We start from the raw sequence: 26,211 nt of genomic DNA, 5'->3' as shown, positions 1-26,211 counted from the left end.
TACCATTTTGATGAGATCAATATTGTGTTTACATTATTCACTGTGTAAATGATTTCACTTTTCCTGTACACTGTTTTCACTGAAGAGATTCTTTTTTTTCACTTGCTTAGTTTTCATTACTAATTGAACCCAAACTCTCTCCTAGTTGGATAAATCTTTCAGAATGTTTACACATATCAATCTTATCTTCTTGAAGAAATTCTATGCTCCAATGTGAAATGGTTGCTTTCTAGGCCTATTGCACAATTATCATCTGGAGATCTCTCGTCAACATCATGCTGGAGATTCTCCTCATCTCTCTCTTGAGTTGGACCCCGTGCCGTAGGTCCAGGATACTTTCTTGGTTTACTTCTTCACTGATGTCATATATCTTGCAGTAGCCTCCTGGGAAAGGGAGTATGGGTAGCAAATTTTTTGAGACCCTGAATATTAGAAAGTGTCTTTAGTCTTTCTTCACACTAGTTAATAGTGTGATTGAGTAAAGACTTGAATATTTCCTCTTAGTATTTTTTTTTTTTTGCGATACATGGGCCTCTCACTGCTGTGGCCTCTCCCGTTGCAGAGCACAGGCTCCGGACACGCAGGCTCAGCGGCCATGGCTCACGGGCCCAGCCGCTCCGCGGCATGCGGGATCTTCCCCGACCGGGGCACGAACCTGTGTCCCCTGCATCGGCAGGCGGATTCTCAACCACCGTGCCACCAGGGAAGCCCTCCTCTTAGTATTTTAAAGGCAAAATACTGTCTTCCAACTACTGGTGTCACTGTTAAGAAAACCGTATACCACTTTTTACAGTTATTTTTTAAGTTATTGCTAAATTTACTACAGTTAAATATACAGATCATAAGTGTACAACTGGATGACCCATACCACAATCAAGATACAGAAAATCCCTCATGCTCCTCTCCAGTCAATCCCTTCCCACCCCACCAGCAACCATTGTTCTACCACCATAGATTTATTTTGCCTGTTTTTGAACTTCATATAAGTGCCATGGTATAGTACGTACTGTTTTGTGTCTAGCTTCTTTCATTCAACATGTTTTTGAAATTCACTGATGTTGTTCATACATGAGTAGTTTGTTCCTTGCTGGGTAGTATTCCACTGTACCACTTTGATTATTTTCTCTGAACACTTGAAGGACCTTCCCTTTAACCAGAGAGATATGACTTATGATGATATGCTTTGGCATAATATCTAGTTTTAACCAACCATTGGTCTGGGAATTTGGTGAGGCATTTCAATATGGAAACTCAATGTCCTTCCCGTTTGGGAAAACTACTTGAATTATTTCACTGATGACTTCCCATCTACTTCATCTTCTATGTTCTTCTTCTGCAACATCAATTATTTACAGATGTGGACCTCGAACTGGTCCTCTAAATTTCTTACGTTTCTTATTCATTTTTTCATCTCTTTTCCTATTGCTATACATTCTGGTACATTTCTTCAATTTTGTCTATAAGGCTTCTGTTAAAGTTTTACATTTCTGCAAATCGTATAGACATATACATACATATATATATATTTTGAGATTCTCATTTTAAAGTTCATTTTCCAGGTACTTTTTTGACATCTGCAATTCCTTTTAAACATCATCTTGTTTTTCTTTCATGACTACCATACCTTCTCTTACAAAGAATATTAATGGTAGTTTTAATTTTTTTCTTCTCCCTGCAAAAACTTATCATATCCAAGTTATTTTTTTATTCCTCTGTGAAAGCCTGACTGGAGAACTCAGTATTTACCATCTCCAATTTTCACCTAATCTTCCTCATCTTAATTTGGTACTCCTGCCCTCAATGATGCCTGGTGTTTCCTAGACCAGAGACTGTGGTTTCCCTTTCAAAGGATAAACTTGCAGGGAGGGGAGGTCAGGGTAAAGAGCCCTAGCAGGCTATTAAAACACAGACTTCAAATAGTCTTGTTTTTAGCCTCACCTTCACCTCTACACTTTCAGACAATAACTGAGGTAAAAATTCCTGACCTTAGGCAGATGTGAAACAAAAATCAGTTTCTTTCTCAGCTTTCCTCAAAGGAGTTTACAATTTGGGTTTCTTGGGTCTGCTAAAGAAGTTAGCACTTTGCAGAATTTTGCTGCTTCTCCCACTCCTTGTCCTTGTGGGACTTGGCCCTTTAAAAAAAAAAATCCCTTTCATCCTTGTCATTTTACTAGGATTTGGGGAGGGTGCAGAGCTAGATGTGTTTATTCATCCACCATCTTTAACGTGAAGTCTACATTAACTCTCTATGTTCATTAATAAGGTATTCAGAATTGCCCAATATATTTCAGTCAGTCAAAATGTCACTCCTGGGGCTTCCCTGGTGGCGCAGTGGTTGAGAGTCCGCCTGCCGATGCAGGGGACACGGGTTCGTGCCCCGGTCCGGGAAGATCCCACATGCCGCCGAGCGGCTAGGCCCGTGAGCCATGGCCGCTGAGCCTGCGCATCTGGAGCCTGTGCTCCGCAACGGGAGAAGTCACAACAGTGAGAGGCCCGCCTACCGCAAAAAAAAAAAAAAAAAAAAAAAAAAATGTCACTCCTACTTACTAATATCCAGAATAATCATACCCCCTACATATAAAATGAAGACTTATTTTAAACCATCCAAAACTGTTAAGTTTAATGGTTGGCTTTTATCATAATGTTGTTATCTAGATGTCTAAAAAGATTTCCTTTTCATTCCTTATTCTTCCTATTTTTTTCAAAACATAGGAAACAGTAAAGCCAATTAAAAATGTGCTTTTAGACACACTGTCAGGTTTTCCTTATTAGAATAAAGGTAAAGCTTGCTTCAAATTCTTCAAGTGCCCTATGAGCTGGGAATCAATAAATACTGAATTTAAGTAGCTACTTAACACTAAGAAGCATATCAAAGAAGTCTATTCTAAAATATATAGACATTTCAAAAGTTCATATTTTCTATCAGTATTATATTTAGAAAACATGGTCTGCCTTAAGGGTTTGTAAAATACAGCCTGCAAAATTGGTAAAATACAATTGGCAAAATCTGGCCTCCCACCTGTTTTTACAAAGTCTTACTGGAACACAGCCATGCCCATTCATTTACGTATTCTCTATGGCAGCTTTCCAGATACAATGACAGAGCAGACTAGCTATGACAGAGACCCTATAGCCCACGAAGCCTAAAATATTTATTATCTGGCTCTTTACAGAAAAAGTTTGCTGAATGCCCTTGCCCCTGGCCTACATTAAAAGATTCTATTTTATTATACAAAAATTCCTTGAGGTCCTCCCTGTTTGTATTAAAAGCATATCTTACTCTAGAAATAGCTTTCTTAAAACTTTTCTATAATAAACTAAAAATACCTGAAACCAACTTATACCAAATAAACACTTTTTTCAAGTTAACATGAAATAAAAGATCCAAACCTGCATATATAGTCCTACCACAACTACAGAGCCTTCGTTTCCCCAAATAAAAGACTGTCATTATCTATTCTCTCATCTCCTCTGACTAGAAGCATTCCTTTTCCATTCTTTGGGTTATATTCCCTTTACTTCAACTGTAAAGAATGTTCTGTTTTCTGGGCCAAGCAGTATTTCCCTCTTTTCTTTTTTCTCCATTGACTTTTTTTTAAATGTATTTATTTTATTTTTTGGCTGCATTGGGTCTTCGTTGCTGTGCTTGTGCTTTCTTTAATTGTGGCGAGTGGGTGCTACTCTTCGTTGCGGTGCGCAGGCTTCTCATTGCGGTGGCTTCTTTTGTAGAGCACGGGCTCTAGGTGCACAGGCTTCAGTAGTTGTGGCACGTGGGGCTCAGTAGATGTGGCTCACGGGCTCTAGAGCGCAGGCTCAGTAGTTGTGGTGCACGGGCTTTGTTGTTCCGTGGCATGTGGGATCTTCCCGGACCAGGGCTTGAACCCGTGTCCCCTGCACCGGCAGGCAGATTCTTAACCACTGTGCCACCAGGGAAGCCCCTCTGTTGACTTTTCTTTACCTAGTTTTCATTCTGAAACAGTCTTTAGCATATATTTTCTGATCATCCCATTGTTAAAGAAGCACCCTCAAGTTGAGAAAACAACGCAAACTCTCTGGAAGATCAGCATAATAGAAGGAAAGAGAAAAAAGCAGTAAAATTACCCAAGGAAATTAAGGAGTATAGAAGCACAGTCTTCACAGAATACAGTCAAAGACATTATAAACCTTAGTCCTTTAACCATACAATATTAAAAAATCTTTAACTTTGATAAAACCTATACCAGTGAAGTTATTTTCCCTAACAGTAGCACTTTTATTCAAATAGAAGCACACAAAGCAGAGAGAAACGGTGAACAGGTAAAAAATTCTCAATGTCTAAAATACATTTATATTTGAATACCTAAGACTGAATACCTGAAAAAGCAAAGCATAACTCACAAATAACATAAGAAGTTATAAACACATTTCACTGAAGAAATTATTTTAATAGAGGCTTTTGTGGTGTCTAACAACATTGTTATTTATTTTTAATTGAAATATAGTTGATTTACTTGAGAGAGATTTTTAAAGAATTATAAAAAGCAACTCTCTTGTTTTTTCATTTAATTACTGGCTTGAAAGTCCCACTTTTAAAAAGATATTCATGGGCATATGGGGTGCATTATACCATTCTTTTTACTTTTGTGTAATCTTTTAAATTTTCCACAATAAAAGGTTTTTTAAAAGATGTATAAATCAAAGAAAACAAGAAGTTTTAGTTGATGGTTACAAACAAGTTATTGGTAGACACACTACTTATCAGAAGAAAAGAGAAAATCTATAAGGAGAATATGAATATGTTTTAGACCAAGAAGAATTCACCTTACTATCCAAAAGCTGCCTCAAAATAGGAAACAGAATAGGAGTAATTTAAAAATTCATACTGAAGAACACTTGAGAGTAAATTTTTAAAACTCACAGTATAATAGTTTGAAATAAGTCTTAACAGAATTCAGATTTATCTTTAAAAAAGTATAACTATTTTAACAGACTTATCCAGGATGTCATACACATATTATCTCTGAACTTTACTATCATCAGTTTACAGCAAGGTGAATTTTACCTAATTTAAGCCTTTAATTTTCCAATAAGAATTAAATTTATGTGACTTTTTTAAAACAAACATCTACCTGAGAGGAAATGCTTTTACAAACTAAAATATGAGTTGGAATTTTAAGTCCAGGAGTTCAATGCCTACCAAACACTTTCTTCACTACTATCTAATTCAGATGTTAGAAAACTTTAATACCTGAAAAAAAAAAAAAAAAAACTGCTTGGATTTACTCATACCTCTTTCTTCCTCATGTTTTTTGGCAGATGCACTTTTAGGTCTTCCTCTTCCTCGTCTGATATGATCTGAATGGCTGTTACTTCGAGACCTCTTTCTGTTTTCTAAATCCTTATTTACTGTAGAATTTATCTTCTCTCGCCTAACTCTCTCTGTTCGCCTCCTCTTGGCCTCATGCTTGTTTTCTGTATGGATGAATAAAAGTGATATATTTTAGGGCTTAGCAAGAACTGTTTGCCCATGTTCTCATTGCTTTCTTCTTTTTTTTTCTAAATAGCACTAGAGTTTGCTGCCTGGCATATTTTATAAAACTACAACCATAACATCTATATGTCCCTCACCCATGCAGGAAAGAAAGAAATTCAAAAGAATTCAGATCCACATTAACACATGAGGTAGTAGGAATCTTATAACAGAAGACGTTTCTTTATTTGATACTTTTAATTTCAGCCTCTACAAGTTCACACAATTCCACAGCAACTTTTTTCCTTCTCTCTGTATCCAAGTTAAAAATGGTGAAGTATTACAAAAGGAAAATAAATATTCCACTCCTTTTTTCCCCCTACCCAAATTACAGATTGAAATATGTCAAATACACAGAAGCAAAACTGACCTTAGCCATAATATTTATATTAAAGTTCCCAATAAAAACCAAACAGAAAGTATCTAGGAAAAATATAAAAATACTAGGGAAGTAAGCAGTTTTCACTTTATCCACAGAAGAGGTCATTTCTGACATTCTAAGAGCATGTTTATCCCAAATAAATAGCAATAGGGGAACCTTACTCAACATGGTGATTTAATTAATGCAAGGAGCCACCCCTCTCACTCCAAACAGATCAAAAGGTTGGATAAGACAAACAACAATTTTTTTAAATTGCTTTAATACGTACCTGAATTCAAAAGAAAGAAAGAAAATTCACCAAATGCTTAAAACCATGGTGGTAAAGGGGCAAAACATATAAGAAAATTCATATCCCAAGAACTAAAGAGAACAATTTAAAAGGCTATATAGGGCTTTCCTGGTGGTACAGTGGTTGAGAAGCCGCCTGCCAATGCAGGGGACATGGGTTTGAGCCCTGGTCTGGGAAGATCCCACATGCCGTAGAGCAACTAAGCCTGTGCACCACAACTACTAAGCCTGCGCTCTAGAGCCCACAAGCCACAACTACTGAGCCCACCTACCACAACTGTTGAAGCCCATGTGCCTAGAGCCCGTGCTCCACAAGAGACGCCACCGCAATGAGAAGCCTGCACACTGCAACTAAGAGTAGCCCCCACTGGTCTCAACTAAAGAAAGACCGCGCGCAGCAGCAAAGACCCAATGCAGCAAAAAATAAATAAATAAAGTAAATAAATTAAAAATAAAATGAAATAAAAGGCTATATAAATTAAGTACGCTTAATAGGCTACTATAAAATAAAATAAATTTAAGTAAAATATTAATAGTTATTTCCAAATACCATATCCTTGGAGAATTAGTTAATTCCAGGTCTCAGATTAACATATGCCAGATAATGCAAGAATACCTAGTTATTCCAAACTGTAAGAAAGTTATCTAAGATCACCAGCATCTTGTTAAAGGACTCAAGGGCTAACTTGAAGAGGCTCCTGTTGACTATTATAATTTGAGCATCAATAAAAATAATAACTATAATAGACTGAAACACCTAAAGAACCAACTCACTATTTTGAAAAGTGAAATAAAGGAAAAGAATAAAGCATTTACCCTGCCTTTTCTATTCAAACTGTACCACTCACTGGGTAACAAAAGGGTAGATGAAGAGCAATTTCTTATTTTAGAATCACTGTGGCTAAAAAACTGAAGAAGGAATAAGAGTATTACCATTTTCAACTTGAAATGAACTAAATGTAAACATCAACAGCAGCTAACATCACAAAAACAGAGATAAGTAGACTTTGTGCCTCCTTATAGAATACCTACCTAAGTAGTCTTGCCAAAAAAAAAAAAAAAAAAAAAAACAAATCTCATCAAGCCCTTAGATCCAAATTACAATTTATAAGAAAAAGAGAAATCATTCAAAGAATGTGTTAACATACACCATGGAGACACAAACAGTAAATCCAAATGGACAAGTGATAGTTTAACATATAATCTGCAAGGAATAAAAGAGAAAATAATGGATAAAGAGAGAGCCAAAAAAGATATCAGTCATATGCAACGTGTGGACCTTATTTGAAATCTGTTTTTAAAAACTATTTATGAGAAACCTGAAAATTTCAACACCAGTTGGATATTTGATATCCAACTGGAATGGAATTATTGTTAATTTTTTATTGTGCTTAAGTTTTTAAAGGTCTATCTTTTATTATTATTTTTTTTATTTTTAATTTTATTTCTTTTTGGTTGTGCCGCATGGCATATGGGATCCTAGTTCCCTAACCAGGAATCAAACCCATGCCCCCTGCATTGGAGGCATGGAGTCTTAACCACTGGACTGCCAGGGAAGTCCCAAGGTCTGTCTTTTAGAAACATGTAATGAAATATTTATAATTGAAATTATATGAAATTTGCTTTAAAATAATATACAAGAGAAGGAGTGGATGTGGATGGGACAGAGTATGCTTAGAATTTCTCAAAAAAAAAAGTTGAAAGAAATAGTAACAGGTAAAGCTTTTTATAGTATGCCTTTTAGAGTTTAACACTGAATATAAGTTTGTTCCTTCAGCTACCCACCCATCTCTGCAAACTTCTTCATAGCCAACTTCTCAAAAACGAAGTATCTGTACTTTCTGCCTTCAGTTTCTCACCTCCCATTCACCCATCAATTCATTCCAGTATAGCTCCCAACTCAATGAAAATGATCATCAAGAAGGACAAAAACCCCTGTCAGCAAATCTAATAGACACCTCTCTTTAATCATCTTAATACCATCTCTCAAAACTTCAACACAGGACTACTCTTTTCCTTAAAATTAATTTTTTTTTTTTTTTTTTTTTTGTGGTACGCAGGCCTCTCACTCTTGTGGCCTCTCCCGTTGCGGAGCACAGGCTCTGGAGGCGCAGGCTCCACGGCATGTGGGATCTTCGCGGACCGGGGCACGAACCTGCATCAGCAGGCAGACGCTCAACCACTGCGCCACCAGGGAAGCCCCTACGCCACCAGGGAAGCCCCCTCTTTTCCTTGAAATTAATTTTTTACTTGATTTTCAGGTTCTGCAAATCTCCCATCTCACCAGCCATTCCTCTTTATCACCTCTGCTGTCTTCTCCCTGCAGGTTCTTTTCCATCTCTAATATTAAAGTCTTAGGACTCTGTCCTGAGCCCAGATAAACCATGGACCCAAAACATTAAAAACTATTGTTATAATCGTTCCAAAATTTCTACTTTCAGCTCTGACTTCTTCCCAAAGCTCTAGACTGCCTACCTGACAGCTTCACTTGTATGACTCACAAGCATTTCAGATGTGCCAAAAAATAACTCTTGATTTTCCCTCCTCCAACCTTCATTATACTAGTAAACAGCACCAACCAGTTGCAAAAGCCAAATAACTTGTAGTCATTTGTGACTCAGCTTGTTTCTTCTATCATCATAGAAGTCCATAGGTACTCTGTGCAAAATACATCCACAATTTCTTCATTTCTCCCACTTCTATGGGCAACCGAACACATTCCCTAAACAGCTGCCAAAATTATCTTTAAAAAAAACTGTATAAATAAGCTTCCTTTCTAAAACCTTTCATTAGCTTTTCACTTTATTTAAAAGAAAGTCAAATTTCCTGACCAAAGACTATAAGTCCCCCATAAGACCTGACATTTGCCTCTCACCCATCTAATCTCATACCAGTAGCCAGTTTGTTCAGTACTCTGCAGATATGCCTTCCTTTTAATAAAACAAGTTCCTTCCTCCCTTGAGTCTCTGCATTTGCTAATCCTTCTGCCTAGAGCTTTCTTCCCAAGGCTCTTCATGAGACAGGCTTTATTTCCTTCAGATGTCAACTTATAGGTCACCCCTCTGAGTCTCCCAGCCCAAGTTACTTTCTATAATCTTCTACTACTACTACTACTATAGTCTTTCTATAATTTTCTTCTACTACTACTTCTACTACTACTACTACATTTATTTATATGCTCAATATGTCTCCCCCATCAAAATATAAGCTCTATGAAAGCTGGGGTGCTTTTGTCTGTCTCATTCACAGAACCTAGAACGTTACCTACACATGTTAAGTGGTGCTGAATAAATAAAATCAGACTGAGCACATGATTTATTTCACTATCTTCTCAAAAATCCTATTGAAATGAGCACAAACATGGGTAAAAAGGTAAAGGGAAAAAGGAAAATAAACCTGCAGTGCTTGAAACAGGAAAGGGTGCTATTAACGATCTAAAATTACAGAATTTCAGCAAACTGGCAAGCTAACAGATTCTAAGTAACCAGAATAGAAAACACTAAAATTCAAAATAAAAATAAGAGATATCTCCTATAGCAGGGATCGCTCTTCTTCCCAAAGATATTCCCAGGACAGGATGAAAAGTACAGTAAGGAACAGCAGGCCACAGGGTGATCATCAGAATAACTAGAACTACTGCAGAACAGTTGGGCCTATGTATACAAAGTAACACATAAAGACGTAAAGCTCTTGGGAATCAAGCGATGTTCAAGGGGACTTTGACCCTCCACAACACAGAAAGAAGAAACAAACAAACAAAAAAGGCAGTTCCTCATAAAAATGAAATACTATAAAGGATCTCACATTCCGTCCCAGAATGAAACCTTCCTTATTTTGGCAATCATGGATTTCAACAGCATTCCCCAGCTCACCTAATTTACATCTAAAAGCCTGCCAATAAGCTTCTTCCAATTGTACACTAAAGAGATGTCAAAATAGACTTTCAAAACAGTGTAGGATATTCATGCAAGTTATCTACACTGATAAACCAAGACCTTCATTTATAAATATCAACAGGCAATTAAGGATTACCAGCTATTTGAAGAAAATAAAAAGTGTGAGAGAGAGAAGGAGCAAGATAAAACATGCAAAACAGGGAGCTCCCTAGTGGTCTAGTGGTTAGGATTCTGGGCTTTCACTGCTGTGGCCCGGGTTAAATCCCTGGTCAAGGCCAAAAACAAAATAAAAACAAAAACATGAGGAACAAAGGTAGTTCAGGAAACAAAAAAATCTTAAAACATTTCAAAGCATACCTTCTGAAAGTACTATATCATTAAGATTTTTTTGTAGAAATAGAAAACTCCATCCTAAAATCATATGGAATCTCAATGGACCCCAAATAGCCAAAACAATCTTGGAAAAGAACAGAGAATCACACTTCTTGATTTCAAACCTTTTCTAACAAAACTACAGTAATCAAAAAAATGTAGTACTGGGCTTCCCTGGTGGCGCAGTGGTTGAGAGTCCGCCTGCCGATGCGGGGGACACGGGTTCATGCCCCAGTCCGGGAAGATCCCACATGCCGCGGAGCGGCTGGGCCCCGTGAGCCATGGCCGCTGAGCCTGCGCGTCCGGAGCCTGTGCTCCGCAACGGGAGAGACCACAACAGTGACACCCCCGCGTACCGCAAAAAAAAGAAAAAAAAGTAGTACTGCCTTACCAGAGACATACAGACCAATAGAATAAAATAGCCCAAAAATAAATCCTCGAATATATGGTCAAATGATTTTCAATAACAGTAGCCATGAAAAAACAGTACTTTCAACAAGTGGTAATTGGGAAAACTGGATATCCACAGGCAAAAAAATGAAACTGGACCCTTATCTTATACCATATACAACAGCAGTCCCCAACCTTTTTGGTACCAGGGACTGGTTTCCTAGAAGCCAATATTCCCCCACCCCGGGGGGGGGGGGGGGGGGGGGGGGGGGCAGGGGGACGGTTCAGGAGGTAATGCGAGCAATGGAGAGCAGCAGAAGCAGCTTTTGCTCGCTCGCCCACCACTCACTTCCTACTTTGCGGTCCGGTTCATAACAGGCCGCGGACTGGTAGCGGTCTGCGGCCCGGGGATTGGGGACCCCGATATACAAGAATTAACTCAATATGGATTGAAGATCTAAATATAACAACTAAAACTATAAAATGCTTAGGGGAAAAACTTCAAGACAGTGGATTTGTCAATGATTTCTTGGATATGACACCAAAAGTACCGGCAACAAAAGAAAAAATAGACAACTTGGATTTCATCAAAATTAAAAACTTCTGTTCAATGCATGAACAAAATGTAGTAAGTACATACAATCGAATATTATTCAGGAAGGAAATTCTGACACGTCACAGCGTGGATGGAGACATTATACTAAGTGAAACCAGACACAAAAGGACAAATATTGCATGACTACACTTATAGAAGGTAACTACAGTAGTCAAATTCAAGTTCACAAGCACAGAAAGAATAGTAGTGGCCTGGGGCGTGATGGGGGCGGGGAGTGGGAGGAAAATGGGGAGTTACTGTTTTATGTGTGTGGAGTTTCAGTTTGGGAAGATGAAAAGAGTTCTGGAAATGGACAGTGGTGATGATTAAGCACATGATATGAATGTACTTAATGCCACTAAACCGTACAACTTAAAACGATTAAAATACTAAATTCTGGGATTTCCCTGGTGGCGCAGTGGTTAAGAATCCACCTGCCAATGCAGGCGACGCAGGTTTGAGCCCTGGTCTGTGCTCTGAGACACGCCTAGAGCCTGTGCTCTGCAACAAGAGAAGCCACTGCAATGAGAAGCCCACGCACCGCAATGAAGAGTAGCCCCCGCTCACCGCAACTAGAGAAAGCCCATGCACAGCTATGAAGACCCAACTCAGCAAAATAAATAAATTAATTAAAAAAAAAAAAGAAAAAGTAGGGATCTCCCTGGCGGCCCAGTGGTTAAGACTTCACCTTCCAAAGCAGTGGGTGCAGGTTCGATCCCTGGTCAGGGAGCTAAGATCCCACACGCCTCATGGCCAAAAAACCAAAATATAAAACAGAAGCAATACTGTAACAAATTCAATAAAGACTAAAAATGGTCCACATCAAAATATCTTTAAAAAAAGAAAAAAGAAAAAGAAAAAGTAGGATTATCCTTATAGTACAATGGAAAGAAATTTTAGCATGACAGCTGTGCAGCAGACCTAAAATCAGTCTTGATTAGAAGAAATCAGAGGATTCTATGAAAAATGTCTTTTAAAGATGAATATAGATATCATTATATAAACTATATGATTAAGAACTTTAAAGAAACGCACAGAGATGAAGGTATGTATTTTTTCATCAAAAGGCAAAATAAAAACTATGTTCCATATATGAATGTACAGCAATTTTAAGTGATTAGCATGTAAGGAACAATGTTTTCTGAAATAACAAAACCAAATCTTCACTGTCAAGTAATTCAGAGTTGAGGATCACTTACTACTGATTAACGTTCAATCATTTTGGGTTTCTAAAAGGTACTGGTGATAATCATTTCCCCATTTTTCTTCCTTAACTACAAAAGTGAGTATGTCATTTATGGACTTTGCTTATTTATCAGCCTTTCCCTGTTAGAGAATAATTTAAAAATTAGGTTTAATATTTTTATCCCTTTTTCCTTCCCTCAATAAAAAATGGAATTTATTTAATTTTGTTATTTATTTGACTAAGCTTAACCCAAAGTTTATACTCACTGAGAAATTAACAGTTAAATACTAATAAGCTGTTCAAAATTCTTACCGTTTTTTTTTTTTTTGCTGTACGCGGGCCTCTCACTGTTGTGGCCTCTCCCATTGCGGAGCACAGGCTCCGGACGCGCAGGCTCAGCGGCCATGGCTCATGGGGCCCAGCCGCTCCGCGGCATGTGGGATCTTCCCGGACCGGGGCACGAACCCGTATCCCCTGCATCGGCAGGCGGACTCTCAACCACTGCGCCACCAGGGAAGCCCCAAAATTCTTACCGTTTTAAACCTTTTTCTTACCTTTAGCGGAAGTCTTGTATAAACTAGTATCTCAGTTAGATTTTCAGTTTACTTTTTCTTTACAGTTTTTATAATGAAAAAATTTTAAAGGTATATCCATTGTTATTAAATGCAAAATAGCACCCTTGATGTCACTAAACCACCCAGAACACCCATTTGGAAAACTAAATTTAAAGATTTGGAACAGAGTTTGTTCTCACCAAAAACTGCTTCTGTCAGTATTTGGTAACTGACCAAATACTTGAATAGATTACTACTACAGTACTGAAAGTTTAGGCCACAGTACAGATACTTTCAATTTTAGGAAATACAGTATTTCCTTTAATTTCTTTTTTTAAAAATTTCTTCAAATTGGCAGATGAAGACTCAACCTCAAGGCTACTTTTTTTTTTTTTTTTTTGGCTGTACGCGGGCCTCTCACTGTTGTGGCCTCTCCCGTTGCGAAGCACAGGCTCCAGACGCGTAGGCTCAGCGGCCATGGCTCACGGGCCCAGCCGCTCCGCAGCATGTGGGATCTTCCCGGACCGGGGCACGAACCTGTGTCCCCTGCATCGGCAGGCGGACTCTCAACCAGTGCGCCACCAGGGAAGCCCAAGGCTACTTTTTAAACTCTCAGTCAACCATTCAATTTAGAAATGAAATCCTACATGAACAACATAGTCAATTTTTAAAAATTTATCTCCATTTAATATTGACCCCCTAAAAAGGATAAAAGAAACAATACTACATTCCTAACTCATTTAGAAAAGAATCAAAGAATAATTAATTGCCTTGAGGTTCTATGCACTTGTACAAAACACTGAGCATTAATACAGCTTTATTTGTAACACTCATCTTTTCCTCTCACCGAAATATATTTTTACAATTTAAAATTAACTTCTGTAATAGATTTTATTTATCTATATTTTCAGCTAGCAAAGTTCTATATTGTTCTAGCGTCCCATCTCCCTATTTTCATGTATGTTATGAAGATATAAAGATGTTTAGTATATTTGCAAAATGTGAGTTTTCAACATTTCAAATCTAGATAAATCTATGACTTAACAGATTATTTTCCTCCTGCATGTCACACAAAGTTACAATAATTAAATAAGAGGTTTCAACCCACTGAAATTTCAAATAATCTTTTATAGCTTTGATTTTAAGATAAGTGCAATCTGAGCTTTAAGGATGTTTCTTTTTTGTTTTAAATGTTTAATTATGCAAATAAAAGTCTTCCTTGGGGACTTCCCTGGTGGTGCAGTGGTTAAGAATCCGCCTGCCAATGCAGGGGACATGGGTTCGAGCCCTGGTCCGGGAAGATCCCACGTGCCGTGGAGCAACTAAGCCCATGCGCCACAACTACTGAGCCTGCACTCTAGGGCCTGTGCATGCTGCAACTACTGAGCCTGCATGCCGCAACTACTGAGACTGCATGCCGCAACTACTGAGCCTACATGCCACAACTACTGAAGCCCGTGTGCCTAGAGCCCATGTTCCACAACGAGAAGCCACCACAATAAGAAGTCCACGCACAGCAACGAAGAGTAGCTCCCGCTCGCTGCAACTAGACAAAGGCCGTGTGCAGCAATGAAGACCCAATGCAGCCAGAAAAAATTTTTAAAAAGAAATTTAATTGTAAAAATTAGTATTTATTGAGTACCTATAACATACCAAGCTTTCTTTATGTTAGACATTTTCATATACACTTCACCTACACTTCAATCCTCTAAGTTGGTACTATAAACCTACATAAACACAACTAAACAGCAGCTGCCCCTGGAGGTTAATTAACCTGTTAGAGAGTGTCCAAACTGGAATCTGAATCTGAAGCCAGATCTTCATATAATATATAACAACATACAGTACATGTCTGTACTATACCAAACTGATTTCCAGGCTTTGAGTACTCTTAATCCTTCTTAAAACCCTTTCCTCCTTTTGTTCTACAGCACAGTCTATCCCTGATATTTCTCTGTCCTTTCTATTCTTTGTTTGTCTTGCTGGTTCTTCTTCCTCCTCCCTAGGATTTCTAGGCTTCAATGTTTCATCTTCACTTCAAGGTCGCAAGTCTACTCTTATTAAACAACAGAACCTTAGGAAACTCCAAACGTAAAATAATAATGAACTGCTTCTCACTCATCACACTGACTTATGTAACACCACCTCTGTTGGCTGTTCTCCTGCGGCTGACATTTCTTCTCAGCTGACATGACCTCCCTACCCACTTCTACCCTTTAAGATTGGAGTCTGCCAGAGTTCAGTCCCTGAACCTGCTTCCTCTTCCTACCCTATAGACTCTATAGAACTAGCTCATCCATTTCCATGATATCAACAACCATGATGATTCAAACCTTTCTCTCCGGCTGAGGCTATTCCCTGAGCTTCAGACGGTATGTCCAACTGGGAAAAAAAAAAAAAAAAAAATCCACACGGATGATATTTCACAACTATATCCAAACATAGTTTCTTCATCTTTCCCTCAAAACTTGTCTTCCCTTTTATCTTCCCTTTCTAACCAGTAATCCCAGTCAGAAATCTGAAAGTCATTCTAAAGTCTTCCCTTTCCTTCAAATGATTCTAAATTCTTAACACTTGTAGCATCTGTCCCTTTTCTCTGTCCTCATTTACATTTCTTCCTTACCTCATTTCTCACCTGAATTGTTGGTATATAGAAGGGTCTCAAAAATATTTGTTGAGTGAAAAACTAATAAACACAATTGTCCCACTAATAGCATGGACCATGTCTTATTCATTTTGGAGCCTCAGAACTGAGTTGACATGCCACCCCAGCAAATCTACTGAATGAATCATTCCAAGGTTCCCATACCCAAATCATACTCTTAGGAAACAAGAACCAGGAATTGATTTTTAACAGTTCTCTGGATGACTCCTATATAACCAATCCAGCAACAGCCTTTAAGAACTAATGAATTAATAGTAAGTCCATTACCATGTTGAAAGGGAGCAAACTCAGAGGCAGAAATGGAATTAAAACTGCTTTCCTCCCATCTCTCCACAGACCTAGGATAAACAGACCTCTCACAGACATAAATATATGTAATTCTTGAATCATCTCCTACTATAACCATTCTTTGGTTAACTCAGCATCCTCACTCAGTTAACATACTGCAAAAGCTCACTTCCACCTTGTAACCCCACAAACTATTCTCTAGACAGAAGTCAGAATGATCTTTCTAAAAGGCAAATCAGAGCATGCCACCCTCCCCTCACCTCATTGCACATCCCAGGGATAGTTTCTCCTCACACTGTAAGAACAAAAACCAAAATCTTACTCTAGTTTACAAAGCCTTAAATAAATAATCTGGCCTCTGCTTATCCCTCTGGCCTCATATCAAACACTCTCCTGGTTTTACTGTCTACACTGCAACCACGCTGGCCTTTTTGTTCCTAAAATATACCAAAATTTAACAACCTTAAAATTTTTTCATTTGCTATTTCATCTGTCAAGAATGGTCTTCTTCCTGATCTTATCATGGCTACTACCCCCCTGTTCCTATTCAGCCTCAGCCTAAAATGTCACCTCTCAGAGAAGCTTCCAACCACTCAATCAAAAGTAGCCTTCCAGTCACACACCTCAGCACTCTATTTTAATTTCTTACAAGGCGTTTATTCACAAGTTGATATTCTCCCTGTTTATCTGTTCTCTATTTCCTGCCTACAAGAATGCATTAAGCTCCATGACAGCAGTGAACCCGCCTTGATAGTAAATTCATTCATTACTTTAGGCCCAAGGCTTAGAACAGTCCTAGCATACAGCAGGTGCTCATATATACACTTGCAATCAATCTACTCCTATTTGGGGATCATGAACATATAAAGTTCTGACTTTATCAAAGAACAAATAACAACATTTCATTTTTTAATAAATATATCTGCTGAACAAATCCAATTTGTCTATATTAATGGGAAGGTAAAATTCAAACAAAAAATTTTTTAGATATTCTATATCAGGGAATTACAAAAAATAACCAATGTATCTAAAAATTATATTCACACCAGAATCAGGTTATATTTTTTCAGTCACCAGTTTAAAAAAAAAAAACAAAAACCTACTTTAAAGTTGTTACACATTGTACCAGCACTATGAGAGGAAAAACCAAAATGTCCATCAAGCAGTAAACAGATAAACAAATTGTGGCATATCCACACAAAGAATACTATTAAGCAATAAAAAGGAATGAATTCTTATTGATATACACAACAATAAGGCCGAATCTTAAATTATGCTCAGTGAAAGAAGTCAGGCAATAAAGATTACATACTGTATGATTCCATTTATATAATGTAAAGTTCTAAAATAGTGACAGAAAGCAGATCGGTGGTTATCTGGGGGAGTGGGAAACAAGATGGGAAGATTACAAAGGGGAACTAGAAAGCTTATGGGAATGATGGACATGTTCATTATCTTGACTGTGATGACTGATTGGTATAAACACATGACAAAACTTATCAAACATACACTTTAAATATGCACAATTTATTGGAAGTCAATTATACCTTTAGTAAAGATTTAAATTTTTTTAAAAAAAATCAGATCAGGTCACTCCCTTGCTTAAAACCCTTCAATGGCTCTCCATACTCCAAAAATAAAAAATAGAAAATTTGTTACAAGCGTTATCAGCATTACAAGGGAGTTAACATTTAAATAGAATAAACGGCATACTAATGTCATAAGCTGATTTCCAATAACTAATAAAAACCAAACACATACTTCAATAGACTTTAATTTTTAACTTCAAAAAAATTGAATAGTAAATTCACAAAAATTAATTTTAAATTTCTACATCAAAAAGCTAAAAATGTGGTAAACTCTCACAATTACCTGTAGAAGATGGTGATTTTTCTGGGTGTTTTGCACTTAAAAGTTTTCTGCTAATAAATATGTAACCACAGGGACATGATTTACATGCAACAGGAACCTGTAGACAAAAAAAAGAAACAATTTATTATTACTATTTTTCTGTTTTTTAACTTCTCAGTGTTTATGTACTCTCCTAAACTGAATGATAAATTACTTGAAGTAGGAATCGTGGATTTATTTAAACCCCACCTCCTGACAACAAATTATGAGATGGGTATTGTGTCCTCTAAATCTTCACATTCTAGTAACACACTACAATAACCATGAATGTAGCAAATGCACGGTAAACATGTGCTGATGTGAGTGAACAACAGAAAACCACAATAGGGTCAGAGCCAAGGAAAATATACGGGGAAAAAGGTAGCATTTCCTAAAATATTAGTTTGAAAGCAGTTTATATAGAATAAATTGGAAAAGGGGGCATGATTGGGAAATCATTAAAGTAATCCCAGCATAATATTATGGGCCCCACTGGAATAGTGAGAATGTAAATGGAGAGAAGGTAGATCTACAAGACATTTCAAAAGGGTAAAGAACTGAAAACAACCCAGGTTCCAACATGAGCAGGTAAGATGCCTATTACTACCAATAGAAAAAAAAAAGTTTACAACAACCCGTTTGAGGGGCAAAAGTGTTGTACAAACAAAAGAGAATGTGGGACAAAGCAGGAGTTGAGATCTAGTATCTTACAGTCTCAGCTCCAGGAAGGACGTCAGATAAAACACAAGCTCTTCAGGCTTCTGTTTCTAAATCTGTAAACTATTTTTACAAGTGTCTCCTTTCTCCATTTCAAGTCTGTCAATATTTTTCTAAAGCCAAATGTTAGGGACTTCCCTGGTGGCACAGTGGTTAAGAATCCGCCTGCCAATGCAGGGGACATGGGTTTGAGCCCTGGTCTGGGAAGATCCCACATGCCGTGGAGCAACTAAGCCCATGCGCCACAACTACTGAGCTTGTGCTCTAGAGCCTGCAAGCCACAACTACTGAACCCGTGTGCCACAACTACTGAAGCCCGAGCGCCTAAAGCCAGTGCTCTGCAACAAGAGAAGCCACCACAATGAGAAGCTCGCACATGGCCATGAAGAGTAGCCCCTGCTCACCACAACTAGAGAAAGCCCGCATGCAGCAACGAAGACCCAACACAGCCAAAAATAATAAATAAATAAATTTATAAAGCCAAATATTATTGAAAATCATTGAAAAAAGCTTTAGCTTTCCCTCCACAATTGTTTCACTAATATTAACCTTAATGATCCTTGGACTCAGGGCACATTCACTGAAAACCAGAAATTAATCTCAACAAAAAGTACTCACAGAATACCAATTACAATTCCCTTTGTGAGATAAGTTCCATTTGCCCACTGTTCTGCTTATGTAAAAGTTTAATCACTACTATAAAGCTTTCATCCATTTATGTAGAGAATGCCTCATGTTCTAGAATATAAATGTGATCTAAATAAGCTAAATCAGAATTCTGGCAGAATTCCTTTTCTTTGCATAAAAATACTGAACAAAGAATTCTAGTTTGTATTTATGAAAAATAACAATGAATCTATAAAAATAATCAAACTCCAGGTATGTCTAACAGCTTGCTTTATCAAGACTGTAACGAGGGCTTCCCTGGTGGCGCAGTGGTTGAGAGTCCGCCTGCCGATACAGGGCACACGGGTTCGTGCCCCGGTCCGGGAAGACCCCACATGCCGCAGAGCGGCTAGACCCGTGAGCCATGGCCACTGAGCCTGCGCGCCCGAAGCCTGTGCTCCTTAACAGCAGAGGCCACAACAGCGAGAGGCCCGCGCACCGCAAAAAAAAAAAAAAAAAAAAAAAGAATGTAACGAGATTCTTCCAAACCATGACAGAAAATGTAATGTTACATTTCTTAATAGTGTAAAATCTGCCTAAAATAGGTATGTTTTGTCATTTAAAAAATTTCACATCTTCAGAGAAACCAAGCTCAAAGGTACTGACTCATTTCCTTTATACTTAAACACATCATTAACGACATCCACAGCAATATAAATTGTTTTAAGTTAATGCTACCCAAAAAAAACACAGAACGTGATGTTCTTATTCAACATACCCTTTGCTACTCAACAACCATTTTCTTTCAGCTACTGAAACTCAACAAATTGAAATTTAATTGTCTTATACACAAAAAAATTATATCAACCCATGTCCAGAATTAACAGTGTGCTACAGTTGGATGAGAAATGTACATTCGGCTTTGGGATGACTAATTCAATTGACAGGCTGATTTACGTCCCTTAATGAAAGTGTCTTATGCTCAAGGAACATTCATGCGCCTGAGCTAAGTCACCCTAAGGTCCTTTTGAAAATGTAAAGTTCCTTCCCCTCACACCAACCCTGAAGAAAACCCAACTAACCACCACCACAATACAGATCCTGTAAAAAGAATTATTAAATGAGGTAGACAACTTCAGTTATATTAATCTCTTTAAATTATTGTATAATTTGGATTTTAAACAAACACCTAAACTTCCATGAAATTTCAGTTGTAATGCCAAAGACAACAGTAATGAAAGTTCTAATGCTATACTTTCAGGATTTTAAAATGCAAGGAAAAAACTTTGAAGTGTTGTTTACTGATGGCTTGTGAATCAATTTATTCCTTGAAAAATAGGTATTTAGATTGTAGGCATGTTTTACAAGTAAGACAGGCTTAAAAAACAACTGCAAAAAACAAAATCCTGACCCTATATTGTTTCACTGACTTTAAAAAGCTCAAAAATAACCACAATACAGAGAATCCATCTATACTCTTTGTTGCTAAGAGCATCTAAGTTACGTACAGTAGACATATTTGCTAAATGTCACATAAAATTTCCTAACATTTTTTCCTAAAAGGGGGAAAAAGCTGATGTAATAAAGAAAAAAAAAAAGCAAAAACAGAAACATACACCAGAGATCCCAGAAAAATAATAAGAATCCTGACTACTACTACACTCAAAATGGCTCAGTAACTTGAGTTAGTGGATGTGAAACCCGTTGAAAATGAAAAGTATTGTGGTTTAGATGTTTCAGAACTATATTTTCAAATGGGGGAACGTAAAAGGGGATGTAATAAAGCAACTGAAAATCTAGGTCTTTCTTGTTTGCTGATCTCTGTACCTGTTTTTAAACTTACACACACATAGACAGAATTTATGTAAATCTACTCAACTGAGGCAATCTCCTCAAACTTTAAAGATTTTATATTTATGTTTATAAACTATATCTAAATTCTAATTTAATATTCATCAGGCAACTTAGAATAACAGCAGTATTCTAAAGCTTTTTTTAAAAATGGCTTTCTGGATTATAATTTTTTTCTCATTTATAAGAAACTGTACTTTCAAATAACTAGAAAACTAAAATTAATCTATTATTTTCTTCAATTGAGTTACTTTTAGTAAAAGATAAATCGCTTTTAAGAATCACCAAAAGTTTGAATTAGTCACCATGTATGTTATCTTCTCTTAAGTATTTAGAATAAAGAACACTACAAACCAACATTTTAAATTATGTTGTTGTAGCCTGTTATGGAATGAATTGTGTCTCCACCTCGCAAAAACACCCCAGCAACAGATTCGTATGTTGAAGCCCCAACCCCCCAACGTGATAGTATTATTTGGAGATGAGATAATTAGGTTTAGATGAGGTCATGAGGGTGGAGCCCTCAGGATGGCATTAGTGTCCCTGCAAGAGACACCAGAAAGCTCTCTTTTCTGCCAGGATCTTGGGACTTCCAGCCTCCAGAACTGTGACAAAATAAATTACTGTTGTTTGAGCCACCCAATCTATGGTATTTTGTTATGGCAGCTGGAGTGGAGGTTGTGTGTGTAACAACAAAACAGAATGTGATATTTCCAAATAAAATGCTGATCACGTTTTGTTGAATAGTTACAGGGACTCCTACAAGTTTACTATCCTTTCCTCTTTTTTTAACGAGGATATTAAAAACAGGTTATTTTCCCCAAAAGGTTACTGTATGCCAAATACAACAAGGTCAGGATTTGCAATAACTGATGCCCTACAGAAACTGGAATGCATAATGCATACCATGTAAACCTTATACTTCTGCACAATTAAACGGAACAAATGGAAATGATTTAAATATTGAAATAATCTTCAACAAGGAGACTTAAATAGAAAAGTCCAACTTTTTCAGAATTTAACAAATTTAGTTTAATGGTAAGAATGGAAATTTAGGATTTCTCTGGTGGCGCAGTGGTTAAGAATCTGCCTGCCTATTCAGGGGACACAGGTTCGAGCCCTGGTCCGGGAAGATCCCACATGCCGCGAAGCAACTAAGCCCGCGCACCACAACTACTGTGTGTGCGTTCTACAGCTCGCGAGCCACAACTACTGAAGCCCTCGCACGTAGAGCCCGTGCTCCACAACAAGAGAAGCCACCGCAATAAGAAGCCCGTGGACCGCAACGAAGGGTAGCCCCCGCTGGCCGCAACTAGGGAAAGCCCCACGCGCAGTAACAAAGACCCGACGCAAACAAAAATTTTAAAAGAAAAGAAAGGAAATTTAACTCTGTTTTGGAAAACATGGCTAAATTGTTTTTAGAATGCATACTCAATAAACTCAAACAATCAATAAACCGTAATTCTCCTTGCACAGTCTTCCTCTGATCAGCATATCTATCATTGCCCATAAAAGATACTGAATAAAACATGTAACATTTTCTGTTAAAAGATCTGATCAACCTTTAAGCTTACTCCTTAAAGTATGCACTAAAATCAGCTTATTAAAAAAGTCTTCAGGGCTTCCCTGGTGGCGCAGTGGTTGAGTCCGCCTGCCGATGCAGGGGACGCGGGTTCGTGCCCCGGTCTGGGAAGATACCACATGCCGCGGAGCGGCTGGGCCTGTGAGCCATGGCCACTGAGCCTGCGCGTCCGGAGCCTGTGCTCCACAACGGGAGAGGCCACAACCGTGAGAGGCCCGCGTACCGCAAAAAAAAAAAAAAAAAAAGTATTCATCCATTTCAAATTACTCCTGATTTAAAAAAAAGGAAAGAAAGAAAAAGGGAGAAGAGGTAATCATTTTGAAAAAATCCTCTCAGTGGAAAAGAAAAAAACACACCCAGATCTGCATGTTGGTGTGAAATAGGGCCCTTACTAATGCTTTTAACTGAGAGTCTTAACTCATTCGATTATAAGGTTTAGAGGAACTTCTATTATTCTAGTAAAAAATGAGGCATCCTTAAACTAAAACGGTAAGATGAGATTTTTTTAACTTACAGCTATGACACCATTAATTCTGTGTAGAAAGCAGTCATTTAAAATTCATAAAACCACATATATATATTTTAGAAGATCTGGAAGCAGAAAATGCCAAATTTTTAACAGTGGATACCGCGGCGGGTAGGGGCAAGTGAGGAGCGCTCAGGAAGGGCTTCAATGGGGGCGTCATTCAATAACGTTCCATTTAAAACATTGTACAGAAAGGATTCACGATTATTTACGTCAAAAATATAATAAATATATTTAAGAGAAAAAATCTCCATATTTCGCCAAAACTTAAAACTATTACACTGCGGGCCTGTCACATTCAAGCATCCGCCCAGGTCGCGGGGGGACAGTTTTGGGGGTCCACCGTACACATCTGAAACGGGAACAAAGCAACCCTGCCTGGCAGAAGGCGGATTTCGGAGCCAGGAGCCCAGACTCAGAGTCGACACATCGAGGATTCTCTTCAGGTCAGGAGGGGGCTGAGGGACCGAACTCGTCCACTTGGGCTGCTGCCCCACACTCCTGCCGCTGTCACCGGAGCCGGACAGGCGATTCTGGGAGGGTCCGAACAGGGCGCCCCGTCAGCTCACGATAAATCCACGCCCCCTCTCACGCCGCTGGCCACAGGGCAAGATACTCGCCCGTCTGATCGCCGCCAGGTGGGCACCGGCCGGGCCGCGGCCCCGGGCGCTTCCCCGGCAACCCCTGGGCTCTATCCGGCCGGTTGAGGGCTCCCATGGTGGCCAGTGCTCAAGGGCCGGCCCACACGCTCAGCCGCTGGGACCCCGGCGAGGCGGCCTCTCCACAGCCAGCGGCCGCCGGCAACGGACGCCCGCCCGCGCGCACCCGCCCCACCGGCCCGTGTGCCCGGTGTCCGGCCCCCGGCGCCCACCTGTTGGTCGCACTCGGGGCATGATTTGGTGGCCATCTTCACTTTCTTGGCTCGAGTTGCAGACATGCTCCTCTCTGGTGGCAGCGGCGGCGACGGCAGTGGCGGCGGCGGCGGCGGCGGCGGCGGCGGCGGCGGCGGCGGCGGCGGCGGCGTCGGCGGCGGCGGCCCGGGCTCCGCCCCTCGTACTTCAGCAGCCCAGCCTCCGCCCGTCGGTCCCCGCTGGCCAGAGTGAGGCTCTGAAGAGCGCGCGCGCGCGCGTGCGCGAGCTCGCGCGGAGCCTGCGTGCTGAGGGGGCGGGGCGCGGCGTGCGCGGGCTCCGAGGGACCGCGGAACACGCCCCCACCCACGCCGCTCTGGTCCTCTAGGGCGTATCGATTCTCACGAGAGGAGACCGACTGGATCGCCCGGTGGGACGATGGACACGCCCTCTCTGGGCCAGACGAACGGCGTGGAGGCGTGGTTTGGCCGGGACTGGGCAGTAACGAGCGTCAGGCTCGACCAACGAATGCACAGACAGGGCGGGTCGTGGTGCTGAGCCCGCCCCCTCCCCCGGAGGAAGGAGAACGTGAGTGAAAAAGGCGGTGGGAGGTAAAGCGCTTGGCACAGATCCTGCCGTTTGATAAACTTCAGTAAATGTTAGCGAGTCTAATCATTGAGGAATTGTAATAGACATCTGATGAATCTGCTCTATGCCAGCCCTGGACTCGGTTCTGCGAGGTATAAAATTCGTTAAGTCAAATATGTATTGAGGGCCAATTCTGCCACACAAATGTGAATACTAGGAGGTGCCTGCCCTCAAACACGTAGTCTAGAAGTGTAGACGGCCCAACATTCGAATACAGGGGATTTGGGTTGTTGTTGGAAAGAATAAGTCGGTTGACTAGAGTGTTATATCAAAATTTAAAATTCACCTCGCCTTTGATCTTGCAATCCCATACCTAAGAATTTGGAAAGATACTCTCCATGTGCTCAAATGGATTTGTGCAAAAATGTTGCACTTCGCAGCACTGCTTTTCAAAGCAAAATCAGAAACAGCCCATGTGTCCATCAACAAATTGCTTGAGCAAATTAAGTTATGCATACAACGAAATGTCATTGCAGTTCTTCAAAAGAATGATAGTTCTGTATGTAAAGTGATATAATGATCTCCAAAATAGTGTTAACTAGAAAAACAAAGTATAGTACACCTTGTTTAAGACTGTGCAAAAATAATATGAAAATATATTTATTTATGCTTGCATATACATTAAGAAACTGGTAATAGGAACTGGAGGGCAGGAAGAGGAGGGAGACATATTCCATATCCTATTGTACTATTTGAATTTTCTACTAGGTTAACCTAATATGACCCCCCCACCCCCGCAAAAGGGAAAAGGATTTGTACACAGCTAATGAGGTCACCTGACCCACTGTTGAGGGTGTTGGTGGTCCTAGAAGGCTTTCTAGAAGAGTTATCTCCAAAACCGAATCCCTAAGTAAGTCAGGTGGAATTGCCCAATCAAAAGTGAGAACTCACCAGGCAGATGAGACAGTGTAAGCAAAGGCAGAGAGGTCGGGAGTTTAGCGTTGGGAGCACACCAAGTGCAAGGCAAACAGTTAAAGCTGGAGATGTGGATCATATCCAGCTATGCAGGCAGGGTCTTTGCTACCATGGGAAGGAGTTTGGACTTCATACTGAGTTCAATGGGGCAGTAAGGGTTTTAAGTTGGGGAGTAACAGGATTATATTTGAAGTTGATAATGATTGGGCCAGAAAAATACCTCAGGTTTTAGACCTGAGGCATGGGGAGAGGATGGACAATAAAGAGAGGGGTGGAATTTTTTAAATATGAAGGCCATAATATTAGCAAAACTTAAGGAGCTATTTTGCTGGGGGAGAGTGGTGGTCATGGACATTTTCAGGATGACTCTGAAGTTTCTAATGCAAAGAAATGGAGGAATAGAAGTAGCAGAGGAAGATAGTACCTCAGTTTTCCCAGGAGAATGGTGTAGGGCATGAATCGGGAACCCAGGCCCAGCAATCCTGGCCCTGAGGAGTTTTCTA

At 39.4% G+C, this 26,211-nt stretch overlaps 1 protein-coding gene across 5 annotated transcripts in view; it reads right to left on the bottom strand.

The window, feature by feature from the left end:
- The window catches only part of LOC101326494 (UPF0547 protein C16orf87 homolog), a 30,011-nt gene extending 5,384 nt beyond the window's left edge, over window positions 1-24,627 (bottom strand). The window contains exons 1-4 of one of the 5 annotated variants that reach the window (XR_004523244.2): window positions 24,169-24,617; window positions 17,998-18,094; window positions 5,269-5,451; window positions 3,959-4,052 (exon numbers count right to left, since the gene is read on the bottom strand). Coding sequence is in view for 4 of the 5 variants with exons in the window: in XM_073795665.1 (XP_073651766.1) it covers window positions 23,387-23,830; window positions 24,169-24,234 (510 nt within the window). In the remaining variant the exon portion in view is untranslated. Of the gene's footprint in view, window positions 1-1,007; window positions 1,148-3,958; window positions 4,053-5,268; window positions 5,452-17,997; window positions 18,095-21,462; window positions 23,831-24,168 lie in introns of those variants that run through there. The other 4 variants (XM_033844443.2, XM_019932462.3, XM_033844444.2 and 1 more) reach the window with 4 other exon arrangements.
- Between the last annotated feature and the right edge of the window lie 1,584 nt (window positions 24,628-26,211).

This window comes from Tursiops truncatus, chromosome 19, assembly GCF_011762595.2.
Source record: "Tursiops truncatus isolate mTurTru1 chromosome 19, mTurTru1.mat.Y, whole genome shotgun sequence".
NCBI classification, from domain to species: domain Eukaryota; kingdom Metazoa; phylum Chordata; class Mammalia; order Artiodactyla; family Delphinidae; genus Tursiops; species Tursiops truncatus.
Note: the sequence above shows the minus strand (reverse complement) of the source record. Positions and strands in the feature narration are given on the sequence as shown.